At 38.2% G+C, this 13,728-nt stretch overlaps 1 protein-coding gene across 1 annotated transcript in view; it reads right to left on the reverse strand.

The window, feature by feature from the left end:
- The window catches only part of PIK3R4 (phosphoinositide-3-kinase, regulatory subunit 4), an 89,117-nt gene that overhangs the window by 18,224 nt on the left and 57,165 nt on the right, over positions 1-13,728 (reverse strand). Inside the window, exons 11-13 of the mRNA XM_006846635.1 lie at positions 12,992-13,202; positions 7,311-7,476; positions 254-418 (exon numbers count right to left, since the gene is read on the reverse strand). Of these exons, the coding sequence (XP_006846698.1) occupies positions 254-418; positions 7,311-7,476; positions 12,992-13,202 (542 nt within the window). The remainder of the gene's footprint in view (positions 1-253; positions 419-7,310; positions 7,477-12,991; positions 13,203-13,728) is intronic.

Below are 13,728 nucleotides of genomic sequence, written 5' to 3' on the forward strand. Positions count from 1 at the left end.
ATAGAGGTAAATACTGTTGACTGATGGTACATGGAGGGGAGTGTAATCATTGCAATGAAGCAAAATATGATTTATGGAATGTAAAACTGATAATCTATCCTGTAAACTTTAACTCAATTCATAATAAAAACTTCTTTAAAAAAAAAAAAAAGTACAATATAAGTGATCCTCCACTAATCCAGATTACGTGGGAGGAGGTTAATTTAACACAGAACACTACATGCACAGTTTTAAGAAGTCCAAAGATAAATACCTGTTTTGTAGAGGATGAATTTTAGGAGACTTGGGCAGTTTAGAAGCCTCAATCCCAAGAAGCTGGACAGCACCATTATCCGATGCTATGGCCAAGTAATGGGAACCCTGGCAGAATGTAAGCGTCTTGACACGTCCTCCAATTCGGCTATATGTAAGAATAGATCTGAAATGAAAGAAGATTAAGAAAAGCCACATACGCATCATTATTGTTAATATCCAATAAACACCCACAAGACAATTAACAAACAAAATCAATATTTTAAGTCCATCTTATTTCCCTAGTTTCATAACAAAAATTAGAATTCCCTTCAAAAACACTGCTACAAGATCACCTGTTCTTTTGATATCTACAAATGACCATCTTAACACAGCACAATTGTCACAGAAAGGCATCCTTCTTTCTACCTGGAGCTCCCCGATGTGCTCCCTCCAATCCAGATTTATTCCCACTGTAGTAACACTTTCAATCCTCAGTAGTATACCCTTCGTTTATTTCAAGCATCCTAAAACAGTTGTCTGGCACAGCAGGAAAAGTACTGGCTTTGAAACCAAAGGTGAGTTCTAATACTGACTGTCTGATCTTGGTCAAGCCACTTAACCTGCTGTATGTTAGCTTACTCGTCCACAAAACAAGAACTGCCTTACTTATCTGAGTCATAATGAAGGTAATACATAAATCAAAAACATTCATAAATGCCAGTTTTTATGATAATATTGAGTCTCTCCCACATACACGCTGACCTCTTGAGCTCTCATTTTCACTTGTTCTTGTGTAAATTCACTGCCAACCTTCTTGAATGTACAACTTACACAGAATGCCTTCCTCCACTATTCACTTCTACACAGATGTATCCTAACCACTCCAAGGGCCCACACTCCTAAAGGGCACAGACCCCCAACACCACCTTTATTAATGTGTCTTCCGTCATTATTTAATTTTCTTATACCAGAGAATACCAATTAAATGTACAAACACTATTAAACTATAGAAGATAATACAGAAAAGTAAAATCACTCTGAACATTTTATTATATATTCTTCCAAAGGGTTATCTATATATATTATAAACAAACACACTTGTTCTTTTAAATAAATATGGAATACTTCATATGCTTTTAAAATATTAATCCTCACTCTCCGTCTTTAAAAAAAACAACAACAACAGCTATATTGATATACAATTCACATACCATAAAATGTATAATTCACTGATTTGTAACATACAGTAAAACCTGTGAAAGCCAGAACCTGCGTAAGGCAAACACCTGTCAGAGAAGGAAAGCTCACTGGGTGTTTACCACTCTTAATTAGAGAATGACAGGAAAGTGGTAAAACTGCAGCCTGTCAAAGGCTGAAAACTTGTAAGACTCACAGAAAAACAAAGCAGTCCCATCGAATTCCGGCCCTCAGAGGTTTCACTGTATTTCATGGCATAGATCATCACTGCCTAATCCAGAACACTTCCGTCAGACCCAAAAGAAACCCAGCTCAAATATCCATCACCCTACTCCCTCTTCCTGGAAAAAGCTAATCTATTTTAATTTTCTATGGATTTGCCTATGGACATTGAATAAAATTAGAATCGTATATTTTGTGGCCTTCAGATCTAGCCTTTTTCAAGTAGCATAATGTGTTCAAAGTTTATCTACATTCTAACATGGATCAGTACTTCTTTGCTTTTTATGTAGAGTACTATTCTATTACATGGACATACGACATTTGTTAGCATTATATTAACTGATGTATATATAGTGTAGTTGCCACTTTGGGTTATTTATTAGCTCCAACTGGTAATGTCTCCTTGGGCAGCTGCAACTTTAAAAAAACTGCTATTATTTTTGGCAAATGCCCTGGGGGTGGGCCTTTCCTCACACAGCAAGCCAGGAGTCAGATCAAAGAACAGTACTCTCTAGGAATGGAGTTTTGGGGGGAGCTGCCAGAGAGGCCAACTTAATGACACTTCTCTGAGGCTTCTGGGGAGTTCCAAAGCCATACAATCCCTCTAGTGCCTACTCCAAAACACAGAAGCCATTGCCCTTAAGGCATTCCAACTCACAGCAACCCTATCGAAGAGTAGAAGAATTGTCCCATAGGGATTCCAAGACTGTAATCTTTACTAAGGTAGACTGCCACATTTTTCTCCCTCAGAGCAGCTGGTAGACTCACACCACTGGCCTTTAAATTAGCAGTTGAGTACTTTAATCTCTGTACCATTAGGGCTCCCTAGAGACTACTCTGTTGTTGTTGTTGTTAAGTGTCACTGAGTCAGTACCAACTCACAGCGACCCTGTAAAGGGCTTCTGAGGAGGGTCTGGTGGGTTTGCACCACTGACCTTGTGGTTAGCAGTCCAATGCTTATCATAAATGCCATACAACTAGCTCACCAATTTTCACAGCTAACAAAGTTAACAAAGGAGCTCTGGAGCTCTGATAGTGTAGTGGTTACGAACTGGGCTACTAAACTCAAGGTCAGCAGTTCAAAACTACCAGCTGTTCCACAGGAGAAAGATGAGGCTTTCTGCTCTTGTAAAGATTTACAGCCTCAGAAACCCTGTGCAGGGTCACTATGAGTCGGAACCGACTCCATGGTAATTAACAACAAAGTTATGGGGATGTTAGTTTTTAAGGCTATCCAAGAGTTGGTGGAAAGTGAATGGGTTGAAAAAAGCATTGTTGTTGTTGTGAAATGCTGTCGAGTCAATTCCGACCCATAGCGACCCTGTATAGGGGTTTCTAAGGAGCAGCTGGTGAGCTTGAACCACTGACTTTGCAGTTCAAACGACTTTGCAGTCTGCTAAGTAAATTCCAACTCACGGACAACCTCATGTGTGTCACAGTGTTGGTAAGTGCCATCAAGTCGGTTCCAACTCATAGCAACTCTGTATAGGGTGTCCAAGGAGCAGCTGGTGAGCTTCAACCACTGACCATGCCATTCAAACTGACCTTGCAGTCTAGCACATTAACCTGCTGCACCACACAAGGACTCCATGTCAGAGTAGAACTGTGTTTATCCACGGTATTTTCAATGGTTGACTTTCCCATAGTAGATCACCTGGACTTTCTTCTGAGGTACCTCTAGGTAGATTCGAACCTCTAACCTTCCAGTTACCAGTGAGCAAGTTAACACTACCCCAGGAACTCCAGGATGGGATTTGGGCAGGTTAAACACTACATGATTCCATGTCCTTACAGTGATTTAGTTGTTTTTCTTGAATAAACAGTGGAGACTACTGTAGCCCTTGAGTTCATTTCCCATGTTCTGAACCAGCTGATTTGGACAGACTGTGTCAGTGTTCTCATTGCTTTATGGAGGAGCACACCTTCAGAGAGCCTCACACTGCCATTCCACAAACAGGATGCTAGATGCTTTTCTAAACATACTTTAAAAAATATATATATACCAATACTCAACTATATGAGACCAAGGAGTTCTGGTGTGGCACTGTGGGTTAATGAGCTGGAACGCAAAGTCAGTTTGAACCTCAGGTCGGTGGTTCAAGTTCACCAGCTGCTTCTCGGAAACACTATACAGGGTCACTAGGGGTTGGAACCGACTATAAGGACTTAACAACATCAACAGTATGAGACCAAATGATCAAAAATTACTGTAAAACAAAGTTGAAAATGTAAAGGGACAGGGAAACTAGATTAATGAAAATGAAACAACTAGAACAGAAATGAGAATTTCTATGTGTTGTGTAGTATATAACCAATGTCACCGAACAATTTGTGTAGAATCTGTTGAATGGGAACCTAAATGCTGTGTAAACTTTCACTGAAAACACAATAAAATATTACTACATGAAAGGGAAAAAAATTATATATATATATATATATATAAGTATTATCTTTCATATCAAAAAAACTGATTTCAAGGTTTTTATAGTTGTTCCATCACTCTTTTAACCAATTCATCCCACACTGCAGTTTTAGGTTACATTTGGATTTTACTACAAAGCAAGCAAAACTGAACAGCCTTAAAACTAAATATCTGAGCTTATTCTTAGTTATTTCTTTAGAATATATTGCTGTTGTTGTCAAATGCCTTTGAGTCATTTCTGTATAGGAGTTTCTAAGGACTCTAAACCACCGACCTTGCAATTCAAACTGCCCTTGCGGGCCAGTGCATTATCCCACCATTCCACCGGAGGGCACCGTATTAAAAATGCCCCAGTGGCCTTAATAGGCTCTTGTGCTGCTTGGCTTCTTGTTGCATTTGAGAGTTGCATCTGGGACCATGTCTTAAAACTCACTCTTCTTTTGTAGTCCAAGATGTGACTTAGCTAGTATTTTCTTTCTCCTTTTCTGGCCCCTCTCTTCCTGGCCACCAACTTCAATTTCCGAAGAATTAGACCTTAAATTTGTCGTCCTTTTTACTCCCTTTCTTTCAGAGTAGCCATACCACTCAACTTTCAACACTGCAAATGATTTCAAACTATGCAACTATAATACTGAAAACTTTGCTGCACATTCCTCATTTAGTTCCAACTGCTCACTTTGACACAGCACCACTTAGATGTTTAACCATCACTCACAGACAACAAATTCCAAGTGATAAATGTCTCCCAGGATTGGGAAGTTAAATGAGCCAAAAATAGGCTAGCACAAGAAGCAGACATGGAAAATAAATTATATGATATTGCACAGAATAATTCCCAAATCTGTGCAAATCTTTTATAAAAAAAAAAAAAAGAAACAAAGAACTAATCCTCCAGGAACAAACTGACAGTCTGACTGAAAGAGGAAAGATGAAAATGGCATAACCAAGAACCAGGTGGCCTAAATCACCACTCACAATTCAACGAGAAAGTCAGAACTGGGACCTGACTGGTCAGCCAACAGAAAACAAAGGAGGAAAACATCAGTCATCAGATGTAAAAGAGTAACATTTCCTAGGAATAAACATCAGGATAATGCTCCTTCCTTGCCACCAGCTGGCAACAAGAGTGGTCTCCTTCATCAGCCCATGAGGGCATGTGATGAGGGTAACCCATTTCCCTCCTCCTCACTCTGGACTTAGGATAGAGTACCTCCGGTCCAAGGCCCTCTGCATTCCAGCAACAAGAGCGTGAACGTAACAGCAAAGCAAAAGGCCAGCTGCCTCCAGAGGAGGGCCAAGCTTTGAATCCAAACTTCCCGAAGATTATAAAGCCAGTGAATTTAAAACAGTTTCTGGGCTAGCACTGTCTGAAATGTGACAATGAGATACAGACACATGAAGCATGGCTCTATTAAAAAAAATCACATGGGAATTAACCAGTGAGGGTGGACAGGGGGAATTACAAAGTGCTGACAGAGTTTATTCATGTTAATGATGAAATATATCCTAATAAAAAGGATAATGTATGCAATGGATGATGATAATGCATAATGAAGAACCACCTGAAAAATAATAACCAGATGAGTTGTTTAAATGCTAATCAAAATGCTAGTCAATGGCAAGGAAGAAATCAACAGGCCAGGTGGTGGGGTGGGGTGGGGTGGGGTTAGGGTCTAGGTGGGAAGCGACATGTGGTGACATCCTGGCATAATGGACATGTTCTATATCTTCACATAGTTACAGAATACTTACTGGGACTCATGGGATGTTCATTTCAGATCTACGAACTCAGCATATCAATGTTAGGTCAAAAGGAAAAAAAAAAAAAAAACTATAAACAAATACTTAAAAGTGTATAGATGTCTACAACCTACTTTGAAATGCATAAAAAATAAATCAATAAAGTACACTGATAGGAGGATTATGGATAGATGAATAACTATATGATATAGCAAATGCCACAAAATCATTCATTCCAAACATGGCAAGTATATGAATATTCACTGGGAATAATCTTTCTGCTCACTTGTAGATGTGAAAATTTCACAATAAAATGTTGACAAGAAGCTGGAGTCAATTTCCTTTTATTGGTTTTTGATTTATGTTCTGAACAATGCATTGCCAAGAGAGAATGAACACCAAAAAAGTAACTAAGCATGGTATAAAAAAAAAATTAAAACTGCACAAAATCCAACAAGTTTCTAAGAAAGTTATAAAACTTTTAAACAATTTTAGGCATCAATCTGTTTCTTGAAATTCTGGGGGTTAACTATGGACTCCCAGTGTGACGCTGTAGGATCAGCTCTGGATGGCAGTTCAAACCTACCAGCTGTTCCTCGGGAACCCTATACAGTGTCACTATGAGTCAGAACCAACTCAACGGCACTTACCAACAACAGGTCAATGAACTGATAAAAGAGAAAAACAGATGCCCTACATCTTTTTTTTATGTAGGTAAGATTAAATTTTTGATGTCTGGTACTTTTCTTATCAGACCAATTAGGCACAGAATAAATATGACATGGTGGTGCTACCAGGAAGGAAGGAGGGGAAGGAGACAGGGGGCTAGAGGCTAGGCAGCTAAGCAGGCAGACATTAGGTTGTTGGAATTAATGTAAAAGCTTTCCAGCTGCTTGTGCCCTTACCCTACTTCAGTCTATTGCTAACACAATCAGAATAGTTCTGTTGAAATCTAACTGCTCATGTCTCTCCTCCACTCAGGATCCTCCAAAGGATCCTTATACCACTCAGAGTAAAAGCCAAAGTCCTTTACAATGATCTACAAGGTCCCAGATAATCTGGCCCCTCATACCTCTTCCTTCCTCTTGGGCACACTGTTCCAGCCATTCAGACCTCTCTGTTTTCCTCAAATATGCTTCCACCTCAGAGTCTTTGTGATTCGTTTCCTCTGACTGGTCCCATATACCCATATTGTTCTTTCACTCAGCTTTTTCAAGTCTTCTGGCCAATTCTTTTCAAATTCTACCCTATTCTCTTTCCACTTTATTTTGACCCATAACTTTTTCACCGTCTAGCGCACTGTATGTTTTGCTTATTTACACTGCTTAATGTCTGGGATCTTCCACCAGAATTTAAGCTCCATAGAAGAGAGATTGTTGTCCATTCATCATTACTGTATCCCTGAAAACTAACACAATGTCTGCCGCTGAGTTAAGTACTTGGTAAATATTTGATTGAATGAATGAATGAATCGGTCCTCTATTGAGCATGTTACCTGGTAGTGGTGGTCTTCCCTTCCATCTTCTGACTGTTCCAAATTTTCACTGTGCCATCATTTGAACATGTTGCAAAGAGTGAGTGTTCATCAGAGACTCTAATTCGATTCACAGCAGATTTGTGTTCATGAAGATGTGCAACTAGTAACCCTTTAGGACGCCATCCTAAGGAAAAGCACAGGAGTGTATCTTAAACACCAGGGAACTATGCTCAGTAATTTCAGAAAGACTACTACAGGCACTTCTTCAAGGTCTGAGGAGAAGGCATGGCAGTTGCAAGCTCCCCTTGGAAACCCTGCCAATGGCTCATCAGAATGAGGTGATGACTACCCTTCAGGGAGGCAGCCTGAGCTTGAAAGTCTCAAAAGGCAAGTTCCACAATACCCTACATGTATGACCTTAGGCCACTTAAGTTCTGTAAGCTTCAGTTTCCTCAAAAGTAAAATGTGAGGGATATTACTTAATCCAAAGAGAGACTACAATGTCAGCAACGTCCCTACTCCATAGTAAACACCTAAATAAACTTCCCGACTTACAAACATTTATTGGGTATAAATGGTATACATGTTAGTATAAGTGGTATATAATGACAGTCTCTCATGTCTGTCACTTTGCTGTACTATGATTCTGGAAGCTATGCCCCAAGTATTTTAAATGTCACCAGGCTTACCCATGTCGGACAGGTTTCAGCTGAGCTTCCGGACTAAGGCAGACAAAGAAGAAAAAGAGACAGACTGCTTCTGAATATTTAGTCATTGAAAACCCTATGAATAACAGTGGAAAACTGTCAAATAACACCAGAATATTGAATATTGAAACATGTTGAAGAGCACCAGAAAACTGTCAGCTATTAGACCCTCAAAATGCGACTGGGCAGGAGCTGCCTCCTCAAAGTAGAGATGACCGTGATGAAGCAAATGGAATAAAACCTTCAGGTCCTTCATTTGCTAATGTAGCACCATGCAAAATGAAGAAAAACAGCTGTAAACATCTATTAATAAGGGGAACATAGAATGTAATAAGTCTGAATCTAGGAAAACTGGAAGTTGTCAAGAATGAAATGGAATGCATACACATCAATATCCTAGGCATTAATGAGCTGAATTGGATTGGTATTGGTCATTCTGAATCTGACAATCACATGGTTTACTATGCTGGGAATGACGAACTGAAGAGGAAAAGCACTGCATTCATCATCAAAAAGAACATTTCAAGATCTGTCTTGAAATACAACCCTGTCTGTGATACAGTAGTATCTATATGCTTACAAAGAATACCAATTACTACACTATTATTCAAATTTACACACCAACCACCAAAGCCAATGATGATGAAACTGAAAAATTCTACCAACTTCTTCTGTCTGAAATTGATCAAATATGCAATCAAGATATATTGATAATTACTGACGATTGGAATGAAAAGGCTGGAAACAAAGAGAAATGACCAGTAATTGTAAAGTAAGGCCGTGGTGATAGAAACGATGCTGGAGATCACATGACAAAATTTTGCAAAACCAATGATTTCTTCACTGCAAATGCCTTTTTAAAACAACATAAAAGATGACCATACACATGGACCTCACCAAATGAAATGCACAGAAATCAAACTGACTACATCTGTGGAAAGAGACAGTGGAAAAACTCCATTTCATCAGCCACAGCAAGGCCAGAGACAGACTGTGAAAGAGAACATCAATTGTTTATAAGCAAGTTCAGGCTGAAGCTGAAGAAAATTAAAACAAGTCCACGACAGCCAAAATATGACACTGAACATATTCCACCTGAATTTAAAGATCATCTCAAGAACATATTTAATGCATTAGACACTAAAGACTGAATACCAAAAGAATTATGGGATGACATCAAGAACATCAAACAGAGAGAAAGCAAAAGGTGGCTTAGAAGACAAGAGAGAAGGAAAAGTACAAAGGGAATGTAAGAAAAAACTATGAACCATGTTTGCCAGGGTAGAAATGATAAAGCAAATGGAAGAAATAGAGGTAAAAGAGCAGCTTGATATGACAAAAGTTAAATATTATAACGGAATGTGCAAAGACATGAAGTTAGAAAACCAAAAGGGAAGAACATGCTCTTCATTCTCAAACTAAGGGAAATGAAATAAATTTCGAGACTCAATTTGCAATACTGAAGGATTCTATGGGCAAAATACTGAATGATGCAGAAGCCTCAAAAGAAGATGGAAGGAATACACAGAGTCACTGTATTAAAAAGAAATGATCACTGTTCACCCATTTCAAAGGATAACATATGATCAAGAGCCAATGATAGACACTGAAGGAAGAAGTCCAAGCTGCACTGAAGGCACTGGCAAAGAACAAGGCTCTGGGAACTGATGGAATACATAATCAAATCTTTCAGCAAACTGATGCAGCACTGGAGGCATTCACTTGCCTATGCCAAGAAATTTGGGAGAGCTATGTGGCAAACTGACTGGAAGAGATCCATATTTGTGCCCATTCTAAAGAGAGGTGACCCAATGGAAATCATCAGAGAATTTCATTAATATTGCATGCAAGTTAAATTTTGCTAAAAATAATTTTTAAATGGCTGCAACACTACACTGACAGGGAACGGCCAGAAAGTTCAACCCGAATTCAGATGAGGGCATGAAATGACAGATATCAGTGCTGACATTAGAAAGATCTTGGCTGAAAGCAAGAGAAAACCAGAAAATAAACCTGGGCTTTAATAACTATACAAAGGCTTTCAATCATGTGAATCATAACAAGCTACGGGCAACATTGTGGAGAATGTGTATTCTGGAATACTTTAATTGTGCTCATAAGGAACCTGCACATAGACCAAGAGGCAATTATTCAAACAGAACATGGGAACACTGAATGGTTTAAAATTAGGAAAGATGTGCGCCAGGGTTGTATTCCTTCACTATGCATATTCAATTTGTATGCTGAGCACATAATCCAAGAAGATGGATTATATGAAAAGAAATGTGGCATCAAGATTAGAGGAAGACTCATTAACAATGTGAAATATGCAGAAGATATAACCTTGCTTGCTGAAAGTGAAAAGGACTTAAAATACTTACTGAAGAAGATCAAAGACCACAGCCTTTGGTATGGGCTATGTCTCAATATAAAGAAATAAAAAATTCCTCACCACTGGACCAAGATAAATTAGGAAAATATTGCAGGTCAAAGACTTCATTTTGCTTGGATCAACCATCAACACTCATGGAAGCAGTAGTCAAGAAATCAAATGGTGTATTACATTAGGCAAATCTGCTACATAGGATTGCTTTAAAGTGCTGAAGAGCAAAGGTGTCAGTTTGAGGACTAAGGTGCAACTGACCCAAGCCACAGTATTTTCAATAACCTTGTATGCATGTGAAAGTTGGACAGTGAGTAAGGAAGACTGTAGAAGAAGAACTGATGCACTTTGAGTTATGTTGTTGGAGGAGAATCTTCAATGTACCATGGACTGCCAAAAGAACAAACCAATCTGTATTGGAAGAAGTACAGCCAGAGTGCTTCTTAGAAGCCATGATGGCAAGACTTTGTCTCTCACGGTTTCAACATATTATCAGTAGGGATCAGTCCCTGAAGAAGGACATCACAGTTGGTAAAGTGGAGGGTCAGAGAAAAATTGGAAGACCCCTAACGAGACGGATTGGCAAGTGGCAGCAGCAACGGGCTCAAGTGTAGCAACAACTGTGAGGCTGACGCAAGACCCAGTAGTGTTTCATTCTGTTGTGCACAGGATCACTATGAGTTGGTACCAACTCTATGGTACCTAACAAGTAAAAATAAACGACAGTCTCTGATGCCCATGGACTCTAGAGCACTTTATGACATGTATACCTTTATTAAAGGATCTATTATGTAGGTTCTATCTGTGTATGACTATTTTCTCTAATAAACTATAAATATGCTGAAGCCAGAGACTATGTCTTACCCCTTCTGAAATATTCACAGTACCTAGCAGAGGTCCCTGCACATACAGGTCTTCAATATTTGATGAATGAATGTTTTAAGTTTTATGAAGTAAAATACTGAATAATACCCTAATCTAATGCTACGCAAAATATCATATTGTATTCAAAATGAACACTGTGCCTAATTAAGAGATATCAAAATGTCATTTCAGGATGATTTCTTTTTACTAAAATACAAAAATAAAACCAAGACGATTGCCAAACTGCCAAACCTAGCTGACTCAGGGATGAAAAATAAAACGCTTCCCCCAAGATCTCTAGCTCCCATATGGGGAAAGAAAACCTGAATATGATTTTTAAAGGAGGATATGCTGGATTTAAAAGTGATCAAGAACACTTTGCCATAAAGTCAAGATAATCTACCAGGCTAGGCTGAACATTTCCCTCTGGAGAAAAACCAATTTCATAGAACCACTAAAGTGTGGAAAGAAAAAAACTCCAGAATCCAACAGCCTTTGCACATTTCCTGAGCCAAAAAATTTAATACCATCTGTGTGATTACTGAGTAAAATATATAACTCCATATATATATATAAGGAGCTCTGGTAGCGTAGTGGTTACGACTCGGGATGTGAACCTTAAGGTGAGCGGTTCGAAACTACCAGCCGCTCCGTGGGAGAAAGATGAGATTTTCTACTCCCGTAAAGATTTACACCCTCGGAAACCCTGTACAGGGTCGCTATGGGTTGGAACTGACTCGACGGCACTTAACAACAACAACAACATATATATATAAAATGTCATTCAATAACAGATTCTAACATAAAAGAGAGAGTATGTAGTCAATTTTTTTCAGTTCCTAAAGCAGGACTGGTAAACAATATTGACTTAAATCATAGAAACTCTCTAACATTCCTACATATTTATTTTGGTAAGAAAATTTACAGGAACAAATTTCATCACATAATAATGTTCTCTAAATCTTTACATCATTGACCTTTACCAGCATTTTCCTAAATCCATAAACATTCACATTTTAGCTTTCTTTTCTGTATATATAAGCAAATTGTATATTTCTTCCCAGATAGTTTTCTATTTAAATCTTTGTTATTGAAGTCTACATAGAAGAACTCATCAAAATAAAACAAAAATTCATCACAAATCCAAAGATCAAATACTGGCTCTGCCACTATTACACTGGGAAAGTCTGTTAATGTCATCCAGTCACAATTTCATCTGAAATATTTCTAATTTGAAAACTCTTGTCAAGTGTCCTTCACCAAAATCTCTGTATATAATCAGTTGAGTAATGGGATTATAAATGATTTTGCTTTCTTTTTAAATTATCCATCATCTTCTTCTACATTTTTTTTTTTTTTAAAGAAAAAGAACATGTCTACCAAACCCTTCAGAAAGTAATGACAAAGAGTTTTCTATTCGCTTTCTCACTTCCAGTGAGAAAGTAGCATGATACTAGGCAGACAGGTAAAGCCTGGCACAATAAATGGAGAAAATGAAGCCCAGACAGGCTAAAATGCTAAGTGACTGGTCTATGTAAGGCACTCTAACTTGTCCCAAGAGTGAAAGAGTTCCAAATTCCACAAAGAATGACTCAAGATGTATCACTTATATTTCTTCCTCTGGACTTCCTAATAACAATTTTGTCCATCTTTCCTTTGCCTGGTAATGTCAGTTTCCTCTACTCAATTCTAGACTTCCCAGGCACCTAGGCAGGAGTGAAATGCCGAATCAATGGCTAGTTTACCAGGTGGTGGTGGTTTGCTCTCCCATTCAGCGTTTTCCATCATCTGCTTAGCTATCCTCTCAGCATTGCACTGCTCCCGCTTCTGTTGTACGAGTTGCTGAAGCTCAGTCTTACAAGTAGTGATCCGAATCTGGTAGGTGGATGGTAAAACTGTAGTACTTAAAATCTGCACTGTTGGTCTTCTAGGTAAGACATTTGTCACTTCTGAAATCTACAAAGCAAATAGAAATCTAAGTATTTATTTCATAAGCAAAGTATACGTAAAGAAAAAAAATGTACCCATGCCTTCCCTATTCATGATACCAGCTTTTTGTCCTTATTAATGTACCAATTTTTTAAATGTAGTGATTTGTTAAATGAAAAATTTGTTGAAATAAAGTTTGGCCACAAATATTACAGTTTCATAATAAACCTCTACATTAAGATTTTTATAAAAATTACCAACACAAGATGGAACAAAAAGTCTCATTCATTTAAACTGAAGGAAGAAAAAATTTTATTTTTCAATTTCGCTCAGTAATATTTCTCATTTAAAATATGGATGATTTGGGGACAGTCACCTTAAATTACAAAAGCATTTTAAATGTTCTCCAAATCATCATAACATTTAGCACAAATAGCAAGCTTGAAACTTTTATTTCCAGAAGTATCCTTGCTATTTTACAGAAAAAACAATGTTTTATTAGAGGAGAAATGTTTGTTGTTGTTGTCAGGTGCCATCGAGTCGGAACCGACTC

This window comes from Chrysochloris asiatica, unplaced genomic scaffold (assembly GCF_000296735.1).
Source record: "Chrysochloris asiatica unplaced genomic scaffold, ChrAsi1.0 scaffold00028, whole genome shotgun sequence".
Taxonomy (NCBI): Eukaryota; Metazoa; Chordata; class Mammalia; order Afrosoricida; family Chrysochloridae; genus Chrysochloris; species Chrysochloris asiatica.